We start from the raw sequence: 22609 nt of genomic DNA on the forward strand, positions 1-22609 counted from the left end.
TATTCAAGTATTTTGACACACATAGTCATTGCAACTTGCATCTGATCTCTTCATTGCTTCAGAGGGAGATGGTTAGAGCTAGGACGGTTTGCAGCAGGAGACAAGGGAAAAGACTTTCTCTTGGGGTGAGTGACTTACTCCAAAGTAATATTTCAGAGTAAGTCACTTACACAGAGAAGTAAATCTTTTGGAACCTGTCTCCCAGATTAAGCCTGCTTTGTAGATGGGCCTTACACTAAGGTAAGTAGCTTAGACCAGATTCTGAAAGCCTTGTTCTCAGTGTATCTGTGTCTAATGGTCAAATAGTACATTGCTTGAAGAGCTGTTCTTTGGCAGCGTACTATCACCGTCCATTTTAACGAACAGGCATAGCATCAAAAAATGTCTTACTGAGGACTCGTAGTTGGCCCACACAGACAAAACAGCAGGAGGTACATATTAGAGGGCCATTCATGGAGCTCTGCTCATGTGGGAGACTGTGCCCTCCTCCACACACACACACACACACACACACACACACACACACACACACACACACACACGCTAATTATATATATACCAACTCCGAGCTTGTACTACAGTAGGAAAGAGCAAATTTCCTTATCCCTGCCATAGAGTAATCTTAGTCAGAACTATGTGCTGGTTTGCTTCTATGCACAAATTATAATATTTGCCCTTTCCCCACTGTAGTGTGATCTCCGAGTTCTCTTTGGCACTACCAAGCTGTAACTCATACCACACTTTTCAGCCATGTAACCTGGACTGAAACACCAAAGGCAGATGTGTGTCAATATTCATTAAGGATATCCACACCTCCAGGCTAGTTGCTCAGCATAATGCATCCAAGGTTATCCAAGTGCAAATAACTCTGGGCAAAACTGCAATCCAAATTGTATGTTGCTACAGATCCCCCACCATGCCCCAGGATTGCCACTCCTCTTTTCTTGATGTACTGGAAAATATTAGAGTTCAACCAAACACCCTAATAATGGGCGACTTCAACTACCCCACCATTAACTGGGAAAACTACTTGTGTACCAACTCCTTAGCTCAACGCTTTCTGGAATTCATAAACTCCAATGCCCTGGATCAACTTATCTACACCCCCACCAAGGGCAACAATATCCTAGACCTAGTTGTTACCAACATGAGTGACCAGTGTTCCACACCTGAAGTCAACTCCTCGTTGGTCCGATCCGACCATAAGCTAATCACCCTTGATATCCACGGCCCTTCCCCACCCCCATTAAGGAAACCACTGTAAATAATGTCTCCAAAGCCAAATTCATGCTTCTTAAGACAGAAGTGGTGAACTTCATGACACCCATGCAGATGGACAATACAGTTACGACTGCTGAATCCTACAGAAATGCACTCTATAAGAACTTACATGAGTGCATGGATCATGCTATCCTCCAAAAAAAGGAAGCCAATCTGGTGGTCCCCTGCCATAAACAAACTGTACAACAGAAGGAAGAAACTGTTGCAAAAGAGAGTAAAATTCCATGAGTGGAGGAGCTGTCTGGCCAGCCTCAGTAAGAAGCTGAAATCCCTTATTAAATTCTCCAAAGTTAGCTACGAAAACAAAATCACCACTAATTCTAAGGACAACCACAAAGCATTCTATAGCTATGTCAAGTATCTCAATGGCAACACCCAGATCTGCTCTGAGTTACAGCACAAAGGCATGAAAATTACAGAACCAACTGATATTGCCAACATCCTGGCAGATAGGTTCAGTGCTACCTTTACCCCCCCTCCCCTCACCCCCTAAAGGGCCCATATGTATACAGGAAGAATGCAGAGTCCTTGTAATCACAACTACACAGGTAAAAGTTGCACTCTCTAAAGCCGAAAACACAGCATCCATGGGACCGGACAACATCCCAGGCTGTGTTTTACACAAACTTCAGAATGAACTGGCTCCCCACTTAAGCACCATGTTCAGTAATAGCCTCGCATCAGGCTTTGTGCCCACTGAATGGCGCACAGTAAACGTTATCCCACTCCACAAAGGGGGAGCCACCAGTGATCCCGAGAACTATCGACCTATTATCCTGCAAGGCCATGGAACGTATCATCATGGAACTCCTAAACAAAGACATTGGTAACCTCAAAACTCTGGATCCCACCCTGTTCGGGTTTGTGAAAGGCAGATCATGCCTCCTGAACCTGATCGACTTCTTTGAGGCAGTCACCAAAGCCGTAGATGAGAATAAGGTGGTTCTCATACAGTCTATCTTGACCTCGCCAAGGCTTTCGACACCATCCCCCATTCTGGAATTATAGCTAAACTCACTAAACTAGGTACAAATCCCTACATCACAAGATGGGTTGCCAACTGGCTCACTGACAGAACCCACACTGTAAAAGTTGCAGACTCCAAATATGACCTCAAAGCAGTGACAAGTGGAGTACCACAGGGTTCCATCCTGGGACCTCTCCTGTTTGGTATCTACTTCTCTGAAGTACAGGCTAACACAGAAGGCCTCTGGCTAGCGAAGTTCGCAGATGACTGCAAACTAGGAGCCATAGTCAAGTCCCCAAATGATGTGGACATCCCACAGAAGGGCCTCACTGAGACAGATGCCTGGTGTCAGAGCCATGGCCTCAAGCTCAATGCCAAAAAGTGCAGTGTCATCCCCTTTGGTAAAAACTCTGTACCCATGAACTACAACACAGGCAGCAATCTACTTAACACCGAATGTGTGATAAGACCTTGGGACCCAGGTGGGCAGTAGTCTCTCCTTTGATAGTCACATCGCCACAGTAGTCAGGAAGGCCTTCTACATGGCACACTTCATCATAAAAAGGTTCTCATCCAGGAAAAAAGAGGTCATTGTTCCCCTCTACTCGACACTCATTAGACCCATTATAAAGTACAACGCCCCTTTTGGAATGTACCTCATAAGATATCTGCAGCAGTTGGAAAGGCCACAGAAGTACCTCACAAAGAGGATTACTGGCCTCAAACAAATGCCCTACACTGACCGCCTCAAAAAGCTCCAGCTTTACTCCGTAGCATGTTGCCTACTCTGAGGTGATCTCTGCCTAACATATAAAGCTATGTCAAACCCAGAGCTGTTGGACATGCTACACCTTAAGAAATCCCAATCCCTCCAAGCTACACGCTGTAGGGACCTAAACCTTGTCACCACAATAAACAGGACATGCTGGAGGGATCGATTCCTGTCCCAGAGACTTCCCATACTCTGGAACAGGCTATCCATCTATGTCAAGCAAAGTTCTTCATTAGCACTCTTCAAGAAAAATCTTGATCAGTGGATGGGAAATAGGAAATACACCCTGGGGATCACTTCTGTGTCTCTGCTCGACAGTGGCACAGGAAAATAACTTTCTTGGGTGCCATAAGCCAGGGAACCTTGTTGGCTAAGCTTACGTAGGCCCTTGGGCCAATAGCCTAGTACCTACCTATGAACTAAAAATCTCTGTGCAGGCTGAAACACTTAGGAGATGCACTGAGAAATATCAAGAAATGATGCAAAATGAACAGTTTAGAGATGACACAAAGAAAGAAAACAGCAATGGTTGAGATACCTCTAGAATAAAAGACATTAAAGTATTTTAGAGAAATATCTGTGAGGACTCAGGTGAGCAAAATAAAGCGGTTGGGTGGATAAAATAAATAAAAGGACAATTAAGAAGACTCTGTTATAGAAGGTATTGATCGGGATGAAATATCTGCTACTGAGATCAAGTTAAGAAAGATTTCCAATTGGAAAACATCTTTACACTGTGATTTTATCTTGAGTAAACACTGCTTATATGCACACCCTGAAATGATACTGGACTGGCTCATAGGTTCATAGGTTCATAGGTTTATACTAGGCTATCTGCCCTAAGGCATTTATAAGCCTAGCCCAAATTTTTGTGGCTTACGCCACCCCTTATATGAAAAAATACTGTGCCCATTAGTTTGTTGTGCCTCTGTCCAGCAGTGACACAGAGATGATTCCCGGGGTAAACCTACGATCTCCCATCCACAGGTCTAGATTTCTCTTGAACAGAGTCAGCGAGGTGCTCTGCCTCACATGGACCGGGATTTTATTCCACAGCATAGGGAGTCTCTGAGTGATAAATCTATCCCTCCAGCACGTCCTATTTATATCCGTGCTAAGGTTTAAGTCGCTTGCTCTAGTGGTTTTGGTGGATTTGGATTTTTTGAGGTGGAGCATGTCCATTAATTCGGGTTGGACATGGCCTTGTATGTCAGGCACATGTCACCTCTGAGCAGACGGTATGCGACTGAATAGAGCTGGAGTTTCTTCAATCTGGCAGCATATGACAGATTTTGGAGTCCCTTTATCCTTTTGGTGAGGAACTTTTGGGGTCTCTCCAATTGCTGCAGATGTCGGGTGAGATACATCCCGAATGGGGCATTGTACTCGATCATTGGTCTGATAAGTGAAGAGTACAGGGGAACAATAACCTCACTAGATCTGGATGTGAATCCCTTCATGATCAGGTGGGCAATGTAGAAGGTCTTTCTAACCACTTTAGCAATGTGAGTGTCAAAAGAAAGGCCACTGTCAACCTGGGTCCCCAGGTCCCTGATAACCTCTTCTGTGCTTAGTGGATTGCCACCTATATGGTAGCTTGGGGTTACCTTGTTTTTCCCGAAGGGTATGAATATAAATTTTTTTGCGTTTAACTTCAGGCCATGGCTCTGGCACCAGCTATCTGTTTCCGTGAGTCCCTTCTGAAGGATATCCGTGTCTGATGCACTTTCCACTATGGCCCAGTTTGCAGTCGTCTGCAAACTTTGTCAGCCAAAGTCCTCCTATGTTGGCCTGTACTTCTGAGAAGTAGATGCCAAACAATAGGGGGCCAAGGACCGAGCCCTGTGGGACACCACTTGTGACCGGCTTGGAGTCTGACACAGCGCCAGCAACTCTAACCCTGTGGGTTCTGTCCTTAAGCCAGTTTGCAACCCATCTTGTGACATATGGGTTTACATTTAAGCTGGTAAGTTTTTCTACAATACCCGAGTGGGGTATTGTGTCGAAAGCCTTGCAAGGTCAAGGTAGGCTGTATGGACTGCCTTTCCCTCATCAATGGCCTTGGTGACTGTTTCAAGAAGTCGACCAAGTTCAAAAGGCATGATCTTCCCTTGACAAAGCCAAACTGGGTCGGGTCCAATGTCTGCAAGTCCCCTATATCTTTGTTTATGAGCTCCATTATGATCCTCTCCATAGCTTTGCAGACTAGACTTGTTAAGCTTATGGGGCGGTAATTACCAGGGTCCGTGAGGCGCCTTTGTGGAGTGGGACAACAGTTGCCGTCACGCCACTCCTTGGGCACGTATCCTGTGGTAAGGCTGAGATTAAACAGCTGCCTTATGTGCGGGTTTAATTCCTCATTTAGCTCGTGTAGCACACAGCCGGGGACACCATCCGGTCCCATTGATGCTGTGTTTTTAGCTTTAGAGAGAGCAGCTTTCACCTGCGCATTTGAGATGTCTGGGAGGCTACACTCGGCTGGGATAGTTATCTCTCCTTTAGGGGAGAGGGGTGAAGTTTGCACTGAACCTGTCTGCCAGTATGTTGGCAATGTCTGTGGGTTCAGTGATTTTGTATCATTTTGGACTAATTCTGAGCATATCTGGGAGTTTCCACCCAGGTTCCTAACATAGCTGAAAAAGGCCTTATGATTGTCCTTTGAATCCATGGCAATTTTTCTCTCAAAATTGGCCTTAGTTGATTTTATGAGTGCTCGTATTTTTTACTAATAATGATCAGGGGTGACTTCCCTTTTATGGATTTTGTTCTATCATGTAATATCTTTCTCCTCTTATTGTAAAGTTTGTTAATGGCTGGGGTCCACCAGACTGGATGTTTGCCCTTTGTGGAAAGAGTCTTGGTTTTATTTGGGATTGCCTGATCCATGCAGTCCTGGAGGTGTCCATAGAAGGCATTTGTAAGGGCTTCCGCAGCTTGGGTTGTGGTTTCCACTGGCTCAGGGGCCTTGAAGGATACCACACCAGTCTTGAGTAGTGTGAAGTTTGCTTTAGAGAAGTTCTTCACTATGGTCTTTTTTGTTGGGGGTGGGGGCGGGATGTGGATTTCCAGTGAGATTAGTTTATGATCAGATCTCACCAATGAGGGATATACTTCCGGTGTGGAGCATTTTGTCCCCATGTTTGTGACAATGAGATCTAGTATATTTTCTCCTCTCGTGGGAACAGTGACTAGCTGTTCCATGGCATTTGAATTTATGAACTCCAGGAACCGTTGGGCTAGAAAGTTAGGGCTTGAGTAATGTTCCCAGTCTATATTCGGTAGTTGAAGTCACCCAATATGATGGTGTTTGGAGATACATTTATACCCTCCAGTGTCTTCAGGAAGGCTGTGTGGGGTTCCTGAGTTTGAGAGGGTGGCCTGTAGCATGCTACAATTTGTAGAGCAGTTTTGCCTATGGTTAGTTGCACCTGGATGGTTTCCGGCTTAGATGCGTTGCCACCAACCTGGAGGTGTGGGTATCCTTTATGAATATGGATACACCCCCTCCTTTTGTGGTGTGGTCCGGGTTTTGGGGCCGGAACGCATGATATGAGGTAAAACCTAATAGTGCCGGGGTGCTCTCAGGAGCCTTGAACCAGGTTTCAGTTACAGCACAGACATCGATGTTCTCCATACTGAGAAGGGCCTCGAGTGCGTGCATTTTGAGATTTAGACTTCTGACAATGGGGAAAACCATACTCATACTTAAAAGTGACCCTGTGGATCACCCTAACTATTGACCAATAACCTGTCTCCCAATAACGTATACATTCTATACAGGAACTGATGTAGACAAAGTATACAGTCATTTAGATAAAAATTCAGTTATGGAAATAGAACAGAATTAAAATAATAGAAATTCATTTGGAATAAAAGATCATCTTTTGTTAAAGCCATAATGGAGACCTGTAAAAAGAACAGGTACCTCAATATGACATGGATAGATTACAAAAATGTATTTGATAGTATTCCTCATTCCTGGATTATAGAATACTTATAGATGTACGCAATACATCACACACTGGTTAATTGTATTGTAGTTAGTATAGAAAATAAGATATCACTTTGCATCTGAACCCCAAAAAAGAACAAATTGCTATCCAGGATGTGAAGATACAGTATGGAATATTTCAAGGTGATTCTTTGTCACCATTACCATTTTATCTTACTTTCAATCCATTAAGCTATTTACTCAGCAGTCTAGGTCATGGATTCAGTCTGACTTCAAGAAAGTCATCAAGTTATTGGAAATCTCATCTACTTTTTGTGGATGACCTAAAACTGTATAGCTCATCAGATAAACACCTGGAAGAACATCTACCAGTTGTGAACACCTTCTCAGATGACATAGGAATGTCATTTAGTCTCGGCAAATGTGCAAAAGCAACATTTGAAGGAAAAAAACTGAAGACTTGAGAAAACAGAAAAACTTAGGGAAGAATATGATGATAAAGATTTGAAACAAGAAGGAATGTACAAATATCTTGAAACAGCATAAAAATGAGAATAAAGCTCAGTAAGAAGTATTTTAGAAGACTGAAATTAGTACTGAAAACTACTTTGACATCTTGGAATAAAGTTCAAGTTATAAATCAATTTAAACATCCTGTTTTTACTTACAGCTTTGGGGTGACTGACTGGCCACAAAATAGCTGGATATGCTTAACAGGAAAACAAGGAAATTGCTTCATGCCCACTCAGTGATATACAAAAAACAGCGTTTGCCAATATTATATGACCCATGATTTGAAGGAGGCATGAGCTTCCTTGAAATAGACGATACATATAGGATGGTGATTGTGGGATTGCACACATATTAGTTGTCATCACCAGATCCAAACGTATTGAAAGTTTTAAAGCATAACAGAGACCTGGTTCAAAGCTCCAGAGAGCACCCCTGCATTACCAGGCTACAATTCATACCACACCTTTCGGCCACCTAACCCAAAACAAAGCACTAAAGGCGGGGGCGTGTCCATATTCATTAAGGATATCCACACCTCCAGGCTAGTTGCACAGCATAATGCATCCGAGATTATCCAAGTGCAGCTAACTCTGGGCAAGACCACAATCCAAATTGTAGCTTGCTACAGACCCCCCACCATGCCCCAGGATTCCCACTCCTCATTTCTTGATACACTGGAAAGTATTAAGGTACAACCCAACACCCTAATAATAGGCGATTTCAACTACCCCACCATTAACTGGGAAAACTCTTTTGCTCAACGTTTTCTAGAATTCATAAATTCCAACGCCTTTGATCAACTTATTCACACTCCCACCGGGGACAGCAATATCCTAGACCTGGTCATTACCAACATGGGAAACCGGTGTTCCACACCAGAGGCCAATTCCTCGTTGGTCAGATCCGACCACAAGCTAATCAGCCTAGATATCCACATCCCACCCCCACCCCCAATTAGGGAAACCATCGTAAAAAACTTATCCAAAGCCAAATTCACACTTCTTAAGACAGAAGTGGCAAACTTCAGGACACCCATGCAGACGGACAATAGAGGTATGACTGCTGAATCCTACACAAATTCATTTTATAAGCACTTACACGAGCGCATGGATCATGCTATCCCTAATAGAACCAAGATGTTATCTTCCAGAAAAAAGTAAGCCAATCTGGTGGTCCTCTGCCATAAACAAACTCTACAATAGAAGAAAGAAACTGTTGCAAAAAAGAGTAAAATCCCATGACTGGAGGAACTCCCTGGTCAACCTCAGTAAGAAGCTGAGATCCCTCATAAAATCCTCCAAAGCTAGTTACGAAAACAAAATTGCCACTGACTCTAAAGACAACCACAAAGCATTCTATAGCTATGTCAAGAATCTCAATGGGAACACTCATATCTGCTCTGAGTTATAGCACAATGGCACTAAATATACAGAACCAACTGATATTGCCAACATCCTAGCAGATAGGTTCAGTGCTAACTTTACCCCGCTCTCACCCCCTAGAGGGCCCATCTCTGTACCGGAAGAATGCAATCCATGGGACCTGACAATATCCCAGGCTGTGTTCTACACGAACTACAGAATGAACTGGCACCCTACCCAAGTACCATGTTCAATCATAGCCTCACCTCAGGCTTTGTACCCACTGAATGGTGCACCGCAACAGTTATTCCACTCCACAAAGGGGGAGCCACGACGGACCCCGGGAACTACCGCCCCATTAGTCTGAGCCTGGTCTGCAAGGCCGTGGAACTCATAAACAAAGACATTGGTAATCTCCAAACTCTGGACCCTACCCAGTTTGGATTTGTAAAAGGCAGATCATGTCTCCTAAACCTGATTGACTTCTTTGAAGCAGTCACCAAAGCCATAGATGAGGGTAAAATGGTTCACACAGCTTATCTAGATCTCGCCAAGGCTTTCGACACCATCCCCCCCTCTGGAATTATAGATAAGCTCACTAAACTAGGTATAAATCCCTATGTCACAAGATGGGTTGCCAACTGGCTCACGGACAGAACCCACACTGTGAAAGTAATTGATTCCAAATCCGACTTCAGACCAGTGACAAGTGGAGTACGACAGGATTCAGTCCCGGGTCCTCTCCTGTTTGGTATCCACTTCTCTGAAGTGCAAGCTAACACAGATGATCTTTGGCTAACAAAGTTTGCAGATGACTGCAAACTAGGAGCCATAATCGAAACTCCTAACAATGTGGACAAACTGCAAAAGGGCCTCACTGAGACAGATACCTGGTGTCAAAGCCATGGCCTGAAGCTCAGTGCCAAAAAGTGTATTGTCATCCCCTTAGGTAAAAACTCTGTACCCATGAACTGCCACATAGCTGGTAGTCTACTTAATTCCGAAAATGTAATAAGAGACCTTGGGACACAGGTGGACAGTAGTCTCTCCTTTGATAATCACATTGCCACAGTGGTCAGGAAATCCTTCTACGTGGCTCATCTCATCACAAAAGGATTCTCATCCAGAAAAAAAGAGGTCATTGTTCCCCTCTACTCATCACTCATTAGACCCATTATAGAGTACAACGCCCCTTTTGGTATGTACCTCACAAGACATCTACAACAACTGAAAGACCACAGAAATACCTCACAAAGAGGATTACTGGCCTCAAACAGATTCCCTACGCAGACCGTCTCAAAAAACTACAGCTTTACTCCATCGCATATCGCCTACTCAGGGGCGATCTCTGCCTAACATACAAAGCTATGTCAAACCCAGAGCTGTTGGACATGCTCCACTTAAAGAAATCCCAATCCCTCCAAGCTCTAGGGACCTAAACCTTGTCACCACAATAAACAGAACATGCTGGCGGGATAGATTCCTGTCCCAGAGACTTCCCATACTCTGGAACAGACTACCTATCTATGTCAAACAGAGCTCCTCATTAGCACTCTTCAAGAAAAATCTTGATGATTGGATGGGAAATGGGAAATTCACCTCAGGGATCACTTCTGTGGCTCTGCTAGACAGGGGCACATGAAAAAAATTTTCTTGGGTGGCGAAAGCCAGGGTACATTTTTTGGCTAGGCTTATATAGGCCCTAGGGCCAATAGCCTAGTACCTACCTTTGAACCAAAGAAATAACTTGCTTACTAAAACATTAAAAGTAGTTACAAAATACACCTTTTTCTGACTAGGAGAACAAGATAGTGGTGATGAATTCTCTTCAGTATTTTTGAATGTGTTATGATCATGTAAAAGATGATAAAGTTTATGAAGTAGTTCATTTTCATGTTTGTAAGGCAGCTATGGTTAAATATGCTGATTTGTTGACTAAAGGATACACATTGGTGTATTTTTCTAAGTTGGATTTGTAGAAAAAACTGTGAGTGCCTGATTGTGATCTTGGTTATTTTAACTGTCTTCCTAAAATACATAAAAATATGTTAATCCCCCCGGGATGACCTGTTGTTTCTCCTTGTAAATCTTTTTTGTATAATTTGGGTCTTTTTCTTCATGAGTTTCTTTATTCGTATGTTTTGATACTTTCTTCCTTCAGTAAAGACACTAAGGATTTTCTGGATAAAATTTCTGATGCGGAATGGACTCCTGATACATTTTTTGTTACATTGGATGTTAAGAGCCTTTCTACCAACATTAGACACATTGTGGGTATTTGAAGCTTTATATTTCTTTTTAGGTCACACTCCGTTATTTAATTATAGTATCAAGATGCTTCATTTTTGTTTAACAAACAATTATTTTATGTTTATTGGAGTACTGCTATGGGGCGTCTTTTGCCTTGATGTATGAACATTTAGTAATGGGTTTATTTGAAAATGAACATTTTTCTCATTTTGTCTTTAATCAATATGTTGGGTATTTTCAATATATTGATTTAATTTTGTATGTAAAGGTGGTATTAACTGTGTTCAGGAATGTTTTGATTTTTTTTTTTTACAGGCCAATCAGTTTGTTTTCTTTTATTTGATGGTGTACAGTATGGTAAAACTATTTCTTTTTTAGATATTAATTAATCTGTTGAAATGAATGGACAGTTAAGAACTTCTGTACATAGAAAGTTCGATGATGGGGGTCAGTTTCTTTTTAGATGGAGTTGCCACCCTCCACATCTGTTATCTACTCTTCTGTATGGTGAATTTGTGAGGTTGAGAAGGCTCTGTAATAATGAGTTGGATTTCAAGCAGGAAGTGAGTAGGACTACATCAGTGTTTATTTCCAGGGGGGTTATGATGGATATTTGGAGGAAGATGCTGTGAATAAAGTTATTAATGAGAATGTACTTTTAGATAATGTTGTTATTGTTGTTGTCTTTCGGCTTTTCCCGGTTAGGGGTCGCCACATCGGAACTCCGGTCCGCTAATGATTGGCAATAGATTTTTACATTGCCGAGTTGCCGGCCCTGACGCACAACCTAGAGCAAAGGTACGCCCATTCACGCATGTCTCCACACAGAAGACGCTTTAGCTGAGAATCGAACAGGACAACGTCTTACTGTGAGGCGACAACGCTACCGCAGCACCACCACCGCAGTTACTTTTAGATAATACTGTTTGTAATAAACAGGCATTGCAGCTTGGGAATAGAAATGTTTGTAATAATTTTTTTAATGTGGATACAAACACTAGGAAAAAGGTGCATTTGTAAATAACATTGAATATAACATCAAGTAAAGATATAATTGTTCTTCAAAGGCAGTGGTCTATATTGCTTTATGTGACCGCTGTTCTGTTTTCTATGTAGGAAAAACAGAGAGAACGTTTGCCAGTAGGATTTATGAGCATGAATACGCCATAAGGATGATCAACTTAAATAATGCTCTAGCTAGGCACATTCATGAGAATACAGACCACAATTTTAAGTTCATGGCCATAGACCATGTTGACATTAGTGATAAAAAAAAAAGCCTTGGGGGGCACAGTTAGAACTAAAGGAACTTAGATGGCAGATTTTGCTGCATGCAGATAAATGGCTTGGCATTAATGACAGGACTTCTATCTCTCCTGTCTTAAAGCTTAAGGCCCTGGAAAGAAAGAAAATTGCTTTTTGATTGTTCTTTAGAGTAGGTTGCTAATAACACCTTCACAAACATTAAGTTTAAAAGTGTAAACACTGGAATTTTAGAGTGTCAAAACAACATTCTTATTTGACAAGGTTTTGGTTTAAACATGTTGTTGTTTTTCTTTCGGCTTTTCCCAGTTAGGGGAACTCCGGTCTGCTAATGGTTGGCAGTCGATTTTTATGGTGCCGAGGTGCCAGCCCTACACCCAACCTTCAACGAAGGCATGCCCATTCACGCATGTCTTTCGAACACCACTCTACCGCGGGGGAGGACATGCAGACTCCACACAGAAGGCACTCCTTTAACACACATTCAACAGTATGAATTGTGAGACTAAATAGTTAATTTTTAAGTCAGGTTTGTGCTAGTTGTTTCCCTGTGCTCAATTAGATGCATCTCTGTATTATTTAAATGTTTGCGTTGTCCTACAGCTTTGTCTGAAGAAGTTTACACTGTTTTAAATGAAAGCGCTTGCATCTTTTATATTTTTCTACATTTAAAAACCTTTGCTTTACATCATCATGCTTTGGATTTTGTGCTTGTTGGAACCTGATCTGCCAGACTTTTCACATTTTGTAGTTTGCTTTTTGCCTTTTGGTTCTACAGTGTGTATTTGTAACTACTTTTAATGTTTCTAGTGAGCAAGTAATTTATTTGGTTAAATATTATTGGGATTTCGTACTGAAATCTAAGGATCTGTCAAGTATTTTGTTTAATGTGCCTTATATTTTTTATAAATGTGGTAGGACCCTGAAGGATTTTGTAGTTCACAATGTTTTTTCTATGCCCCATAATGCTTTTTATTTAACACTGGCAGCTTTGGGTACATTTCCATGTGATTGTTGTTCATGTCAATATGTGGTTGACAAATACAATTGTAATACTGTAGGTGTTTATACTTTAAAATATCCATGTAATCTTTTCTTATTGGAGAGAGCAAGAGGAAGTTTACGCTGAGGCTGGAGGAATATGTTCGATGTATTCAACAAAATAAAATGGAAAGTCCTGTGGCACAGCATTTTAGCAAATACTATAATTTGGATCCTGTAGGTTTAAAATCTACCATTCTTGAGAAAGTGAAATTTAAATATACCACTGATGTGGTTTTTAAAAATAAATTATTTAAGCAGTCTTTATTTATATTGAAGTTCAACACCTTGTTCCCCTGTGGTCTGAACAATGAATGTGATTGGAGAGTTCTTATTTAATTTTAGTATTTTTAATAGATTAATTGCAGTATTGTTTAATTGGCGTTATTTACTTGGATATATATGGTATGATGTTATTTTGTGTTTTTACTCCTTTAAGGGTGTTTTAGCCGAGGCACTAGAGTGTCTAATTAAAGTTTGCTTTCTTTTTCACTGTCCTAGTGTTTTTTTTTTTTTTTTTAGTTACTTTTAGAGTTTGTGGTTTCTATCTAAATCCTAACATTATTGGAAACAATATTGTTATAAGTGCAAATGAAACCAGCAGCAAATCATTTGATAAATACTAGATTATTATATAAAGAATATGTATGTACTTTAAAGTGTGAGACTTTAATTCCCACTAGTCTTAATAGGGAGATTAATTTAATGTATTTGATTGTTTGATTTATTAGTTACTCTGTACTAATTTTAATTGTTTTTTTATATAATTTTTTAACACTTTTATTGAGTTATTACTTAGCGGTGGTGGTGCTGCGGTAGCGTTGTCGCCTCACAGATGGACGTTGTCCTGTTCGATTCTCAGCTAGAGCGTCTTGTGTGTGGAGACATGGGTGAATGGGCGTACCTTAGTTGAAGGTTGTGCATCACAGCTGGCAACTCTGCATGTAAAAATCTACTGCCAATCATTAGCGGACCGGAGTTCCACTGTGGCGACCCCTAACCGGGATAAGCTGAAAGACACAACAACATTGAATTATTACTTAAAACCTAGGAAAACATACATTTATATAAAAGAAAACAAACCATATTAACATGCTCCCAGTTACAAACATTATACATCACATGTATTCTTTTGTATAGTTATCATCAATCAAACATTACATAAATTGATCAATTCCTGCCTTCTCTTAAACCTCACACCTCCTCCATTACATTATTATGTATCGTTTCCATATTTTCCATTTTTTCTATGTAATTTGTTCCTACCCTTTTCTAAAGCTCCCACTTCCAGTTCTGTCTTACATTATCTTTCTTACAATATTTGATACTTCAAATACAGTTAATTTAGACTTTGATTTCCATTTTCTAGTAGCTGCTTTTTTGGCAGCCACCAGAATTAACTTAACAAGGCCTTATGCCTAGACAATTCAGACCTTGTATCCCAGCTCAAAAAAAAAAATCCTTAGTTACATCCATTTGTTCACCCAGTATTCTAACAGCAGGGAATTTTTAAAGTCTGCCAGCTCATTCCACTCCCAAAACATGTTCCCAGTTACCTTTTTCCACCCCATCACACCTCCCAACATTTGCGATCTACCTGAGGAAAAATTATTTGAAGTCTACTTGGGGCATGAAAATACCTATGCAAACACTACACGCAAAAATCCTAAATCTTCTTCTAGACTTTTTTGCATATTTGGGAGTCCTGTATATGTCCGTCCATTGTTTCCTTGTGAATTGCTCATTTGATCTCTCATTTTAATTGGTGTCTTTAATGTAATTATTGTATGTTGTACAGTTTCTGATGATGCCACTTCCTTTGAAACATTCATGCAGAAGCACCAGAAGCACTTTTTAATAAAGTGAGTTTGCAGCACTTGTATTTTTCTTTTACATTCTGTCGTCATATGTGTATGTATCTACTTTATTTTATTTTCACAAAAGTATAGTAAATCAGAAGCAAATTATCAAATTTCACTTTGGAAGGCGTGGTGCATCTTCCTTCCTTACCTCCCCTAACTTTTTTTGTTCTCATGCCAAGGTTGTAGTGTTGGATGAAGGGAAAAACTTGGTTTCTGGGGAAAAAAAAACAAATATTTCTTCTCTCTGATATTATGCAACATTCTGAATTACAACAGATTAAGCGCTGGTAAGGGACAGAATCCTGTTTATGTCTGCAGGGGACATGCCCCTCATATATAAGTGCACTCTGCTTCTGACAGTATTGTATTTTAATTTGTATAACATTTGAGATTGTTCAGGCTTTGCAGTTTTCATTTTTTTATACTTTTATTTTTGCAGTTTTTGTTTAGCATTTTATGGTTTGATATTTTTACATTCAGGATATAGAAACAAAATAGTTGCAAGGCATAGATTTATGTTCCAGATACCAGTTTATTCAGACCATATAATCCCTAGGTTTTCTTCCATATTTTTTTTGTTATTTTGAGCCTTTATTTTAGGGTTAAGAATTGTATGGGTGGAGGTGGTTGCTCTTAAGAGACTAATAGCTGCATTTGAATGAGCACTAGACAACAGTAGAGAAAATGATGCTGCACTGGTGATGGTTTGCATTTTGTAATTGGGTTCTGTTGTTTTACCTGTATGTTGTTTACCTTGCCAATTGACCAGGTTGGGTACACTGTACGATTTGAAGATGCTACATCTGATGAGACCAAAATTAAGTTCCTTACAGATGGTATGCTTCTGAGGGAGGCCATTGGAGATCCCCTTCTTCGCAGATACAGTGTTGTCATCTTAGATGAAGCTCATGAAAGAACAGTCCACACTGATGTTCTGTTTGGAGTTGTAAAGGCCGCACAAAGGAAGCGCAAAGATCTGGATAAACCACCCTTAAAAGTAAGTATAAGTAATTAGTAGTTTTGCCTATGATTGTCTGAAACTGTACACCACAAATCTGTTGCTCAACACAACCCTACATATGTTGACTTAAAATACATTCTGTTCCACAGTGACCTTTACTTCCTCCTACACACTCCAAGGAATTACATAAATAGAAAAAAAAGCCTTCCTGTATTGCATAATGACCTCCACCAAGCAGAATTTCACTTACAGCACATCACTGACGTGACAAATATTAAGATAACAATATTCCTATTTTCATCGTATGCTTTTGTTCTGAAGACAAATCCCACAAAATTCCAACCTATTCATCTACTCCTTTCACATGAAATCTTTCTCCTCCATATATCCCAGCAGCTATTAATAAGCACTTCCCTCTTCCACTTTGCATTTACACCACAAATATTCCAGCACCCCCCCGCCCACATTCCCACCATCACATTCATATTATGAATAATAATATGCAACCAACCAATACTCTCTCTGTCATAAAATGTCTGAGGTTTGGTGTGCAACTTGCCCAACTCCTGAGCATTCTCCTGGTTCATAATTACAATCTTTCAAATTTCAGGCCACTCTCCACAACTTCTGATTACAGTAGTAACACTCACACTATTACTTCTTTCACGATTACACTTGTCCTGCTAAGTACTGGAAGTGTGTTAAAAAAAGCTACACTTAACGTAAGCTGTCACTTCCCTGGCTGCTGCTACAACTTCAACACCAGACCAGGTCACTAGATGGGAAGAGGAGTTTTCTTTCCCAGTAAACAATCAACTTATATTAACTATTACTTCTCAAAATATAGCGCAAAATGTTCTGTGACTTCTGCTGTCTGTCCAAATTCAGTATGCTTATACATGACATCATGTAAATAACCAACTTCGTAATCCAAAAGAATCACTATGTTTAAGACTCCCTTTCAAACCATGGCTTAACTCACCTTTGTCCAAACTTTTAATTATCGGGAACAACCCTAGCATAATCGCCGGTCTCCCGGTACTGCCATCCTTCATTAGTGATCACTGCCCAGAAACCTTAATCATTAAATTCCTTAACAGAGATTCTCCCACTGTAATGTCCTTCCACCCCAAAATGCTGTGCTATATCAAATACCTTCATAATGAATTTAAATATGGTGGACCCCTCTGCTAGTTGAAGATGACCCTGATGTTATTGACATATTTGTCATAACATCTTAATCAAACCGCAAAACAAGTACATCCTGTAATTTTCAGACTAGTTAAACCTAACCAAAATAATAAGGCTAACCAAATATCTTGGAGCCTTCTACAGGTTAAGAGGGTAAAGCACAGAGTCAGCGGAAATATTTAGTAACGCAGAAAATGAGGCAGTCATACTTAGAAACTTTGCTAAAAAGGCAACTAGGTGATATAAAACAAACTGTACAGTGATCATAGAATTCATTTGAAAATAACCTTAAAAATATGTTGCATACTGGTTAATCAGATGTCAAGGAGATACCCTTCCAAAACGACACCCTAAATAAAAACAGCATTTCCATCTCATCTGGCACCTTAAATCCTACTGACTTTATGAAATAATTCACCTCGCTCTCTACTATCATAGCATTGGTGCAAGACATTTTCAGTATTGCAAATGAATGGTCCCTACATGCACTACCTTTTTTTTTAAAAATAAATAAGCAAACCAAAAGGTGCTAAACCCCTCCCCCCATGTGCCATTTGGTGCTGGTGGACTGTACTCATGTTTATTTTTGTTTTACGTAGACTACATCCTGCAACTACATACCTACATTTGTAGCACGTGCCTCAATAAAAGCTGTAGGCTCAAACAATGGAAAGTCAAAATAGTTAACCCCACTCCCAAGACAAGGCATTGTAATGACTGTCAGAGTGTCAGTTCTGCACACACTTTGCTAAGAATTTGAAAAATTAATTTGCTGTCCCCCACTTTCAACACTCCTTACACTTGGCAAAGTGTTTGAGAAACGCATTTACAATCAATTTTTTTTTACTGTACTAGAATGTGCTCAAGGTTATCTCATCATAAACATGGATTCTTTGGACAGACAGAAACACCATGACTGCTTTAATATACCCTGACCACACATACTCTGCCCTACTGAAATCCTTGGCTACTGTTGGAATAGGCCCCACAGCCACTCAATAGTTTAAAATATTTCTAACCAGAAGTAGTTTAAAGTATATACAGGATGATCTCATTTCCATTATCTGTTTTCTAAAAAAGGCATATCACAAGGATCAGTCTTATCCTGTTTTATTCTCCTTATTCATTGGTAATCCCCACAGACCTACCCCACATGTCTTTCCTGTTGTACTTTGACAGTATGATCATGTACAGATCTAACTTCTCATCCTCATTTCTGAAAAGCAACCTGGAAAGGACATTAACTTCCTATTACAGTGTCTGAAGGACTACAGCTTAGAACTAAACACCAGGAAAACCAAAGCTATGCTCTTTCAAACTTACAAAAACTGGCCAAACATTCTAAAAACAATACAGCATTACAGAAACCTAGACATTTGATTAAACCCTTCATTAAACTTTCAACACCATATACAACAGACAAACAAACTAGTACCTTGTGTTTTCTAGAGATCTCCCACTTCCTTTTGTCAACATACAGAGAATTACAAAAGCTAAATATACATTGCTTACCCAGTTAGAATGTAGTCTTCCTGTGGTGGCATCAACCCTGAAAAAGAATGTGGCATCCCTGCAAACCACCTCAAACAAACATATGTAGATTCATGACTATCTCCTGTCAAAAATATATTGCTGCATCTTTCTATCAAAACCTGTGTTGCTCCCAGTCAAATTCAAGCACATCTTACAACTAGCATCTCTATACTGTACTCTAATTAACATAAATTCTTTTATCTTTTTTTGCAGGAGGATTTACTTACAAGTATCATCCTTTTTGACAGTAGATCCTTTTCTTCCTCCCTCTGTCCCTTGCTATCAAAACTAACAGAACAAGCTTCACTGTGTTGATCGCGCCTTTTCTCTGCTAGCCCCAAAACACAGGAATCATTACCACACTACCTGAAATCCATTACTACATACCTCAAATTCCATTCAGAGATAAAATAAAAATTAATTTTTTTAATTTAAAGTCTATATATGCAGTGGAATCACATGAGAGTTCACACACTGAACACTTTTATAGCCTCCTTTTGCCCACTATACCTACACCTACTCTTTCTACTTCACTGCATTCTCCATCCTGTACTCTCCAGTCAAGAACTGTAGATATTGTAATAACTTGTGTGGTACGTAACTAAGGTTGTATACGAAGCATTCTCAAACCATTTGCTTGCCTATGTTAGGTTCAGTTGTATACATTTGTTTACTTTTGTCTGTATATGTTTATATATGTATTTGTCTGCTATTGTTGTTGCCAGGTTGAACCTGAAAATGATCATCTCTGATCAGTGTTCTAACCCAGTTGTTGTATCTTTCGGCTTTTCCCGGTTAGGGGTCGCCACAGCGGAACTCCGGTCAGCTAATGATTGGTAGTTGATTTTTACGTGCCGAGTTGCCAGCCCTGACGCACAACCTTCAACGAAGGTATGCCCATTCACGCATGTCTCCACGCAGAAGACGCTCTAGCTGATAATTGAACTGGACAGCGTCTTACTGTGAGGCGACAACGCTACCGCAGCACCATAAAATGTGCAGGAAATGTTTGGTAGCTCACTGTGCTTGGTCTATTTTCTAGAAAGAAACTCTTTTGAGTGTCAGAAGGTGTACTACTATTGGATGTAGATTGTTAACTGGCCAGATTTAAGACCATTCTGAGTAAGATTATTACATCTTCCATTTGAAGATGAATTCTGTCATACCTGTTATCATTTCTGCCATCAAGTTTGATTACAGAATTGTGTGAATCATGTCAGTGTTCCCACTGGCCACAGATGACTTTTTGTTATTAAGAGCTTGCAAGACCAGATAGGATCTTGAGGGAGGAGACAGATGTAAGGCTGCAGTATTTAGTCACCTTGGCATATTCTTTGCATGGGAAGCTTTATGTAAAGAGTGGCCCATGTAGAGGTAGTGACCGAGCACACATCCTTACTGGACATGACACACATCTGTACCTGAGAGTTCCACTTGGGCACCAGTTGTGTCCAAGCCCACTTAGCATCTGACATGCTCACTGCCTCTGAAGTGAGTATACCCACCCCAGGAAATGTGCATGAGTATGCAGCACTGTTATGAGTCCAGGACACAGGCAAACACTCTGAGTCAAGCAGTGGATATGGATGTCAGTGATTCAAGCACAGAATGCTGCTGAGCATCACATTTTGTAGGTGGTGTGTATGCTGTGTGGCTTATGGGAGGACATGCATCAGCTACACTGTCATCTATAGTGTAGCTACAGAATGACAACATTATTGGTGAGGTCACAGGTGGCAAATGATGTCTCTATAGTTGTGTCCATGGGAGACATTGCAAGTAACATCCTTTCTGTTTTTGCAGGTCATGTGGGTTTTGTCCTCTGGAGGGTCCAGATGCAAGGTGGTCGGGTGTAGGTCCTCCCATGTCAGACTATACAGACCATGGATGTTGCAGTATCATTGTCACCAGTTGGCACACAACCTGCCATCTGTGGTCATGGACAGCATTGCTTATCAGGCTGAACACATGGGACTTTTCCTGAGGGTACATCTGCACAGTCATATAGTTCTGCCCCTTTCCTGCCACGGACTGGATCCAGCTCTGACACTGCAAGCCAGTGTAGTGAACATAATCTGCACTCGCATCATGGCAGCCCAACTCCATCATTTGAGGATGCAGTCCCTGACTCCCTACAGCCTCTCAAAGTTCATGGCTGCTGTGTTTATCTCTCATGGCCCTGCCTTTCAGTACAGTGTTGCAGTTATCAGTCACTGTGTTCCCCTGTTTACAAATGATAGTGGCTATTCTTGCATTGCCCTGCATAGCTTGGGTGTGATGCTGCATGTATCTCTTCAACCTGTGCCATAGCACATAGTTGTGAAGCATATTGCATCTCTTTACTGCTGCTGCAAGGTATTGCACCCACGTCTGTGTTGAATGTAGCTTTGCTACTGAGTGCCGTTCCATGACTCGCCACCATCTCCTTCTGCAGCTTGTATGGCTGTCCCTGTCATGATGTTTCTTTGTTTCTCCATTTGTTTACACAATTCTATGTTTTTAAAGCATGGCACGAAAACAGATGTCTTGATGCATATATCCAGACTATATTGCTGTGCTTCTATAGAGATGTCTGAATATCAGAAATATTCATTCAGTAGTCCAGATTACCATTTCACCGTTATTTGGTTTGGGTTTATTTGGACTGTATTATAGGACATTTCCTGCATGGTTTGACAGTTACAGAAGTCGGTGTTTCAGAGTCTTCTGTCATAAGAGATATCTGGCATTGTCTACAACACACAGTAAACCGCAAATTTATATATGCCCATTCCCAGCCTGCATGGTGCCCATGTGTGTATATATACCTGTCTATCTGGCATGTATGTGCGCCTACTGACCAGCTTATCCTGTGGAAAATTCCCTTGCAGAAACTGCAGGTATAGGTCCGAAGTATGCCTTGTATGTGTATCAGGTGCACTGTCTGGGTAGCATAGAGATGCGTTATAATATCCTGGACATTAAAGATCACCTGGGCAGATCAGGGAGTAAAAACCTTTCCTGTTTATGTATTTCTGGTCATCTAGATTAGATAGGGCCATGGTAGCAACATGGTTATATTATGGCTCCCAAATCTCAGTTCTCTCCTCTGATCTCCTGGGAAACTAAGAGATGCATCCCACAAGCTGTAAAATAACATCAAGGAACTGGTTTAGTATTTGCAAGGTTAATGTTTTCAGTATCCCAAACATGTCCCCCTTAGATGGCTGTCTGGTCCCAGTAGCTAAAATAGTTAATACTGCACATACATTTGTGTCAGCAGGACTGAGCATATAATCACTGCAGGTGTGTTTACAGTGTCTACTCATTGTTGCACTTATTGAAGTTGATTGGCTCACACCAGGTCTTTCAGAAAGAAGCAAGATGTTTTCCTCATGCTGTGAAAGAGCTTGAACTGTATTGTAGCATGCAGTGTGAAAATAAGAACATCTCTGTTCCTCCTTCCATGCCTTCATGTCAGATATTCTGTCTTAGTTTGACTGTTCTATAGGAATCTGATATGATAGTTAAATAAAAATGAAAAAGGAAAAATAGGAACATTTGTTTTAGCCCTTGGCAGTAAATGCTGTCCTTTAACTTTTCAGAGAACTGGGCAAAAAGCTGAAATTTTTAAGTGAAATGAAATCCGTGGCATAGTCATTATGTGTGTATGTGTGTTTGCC

General features: G+C 40.7%; 1 protein-coding gene across 1 annotated transcript in view; it reads left to right on the forward strand.

The window, feature by feature from the left end:
• Positions 1–22609, forward strand: part of DHX33 (DEAH-box helicase 33) — a 380923-nt gene that overhangs the window by 58204 nt on the left and 300110 nt on the right. The window contains exon 3 of the mRNA XM_044054042.1: positions 16032–16259. Within this exon, the coding sequence (XP_043909977.1) occupies positions 16032–16259 (228 nt within the window). The remainder of the gene's footprint in view (positions 1–16031; positions 16260–22609) is intronic.

This window comes from Protopterus annectens, chromosome 13.part0 (assembly GCF_019279795.1).
Source record: "Protopterus annectens isolate FY-2018-M chromosome 13.part0, PAN1.0, whole genome shotgun sequence".
NCBI classification, from domain to species: Eukaryota; Metazoa; Chordata; order Ceratodontiformes; family Protopteridae; genus Protopterus; species Protopterus annectens.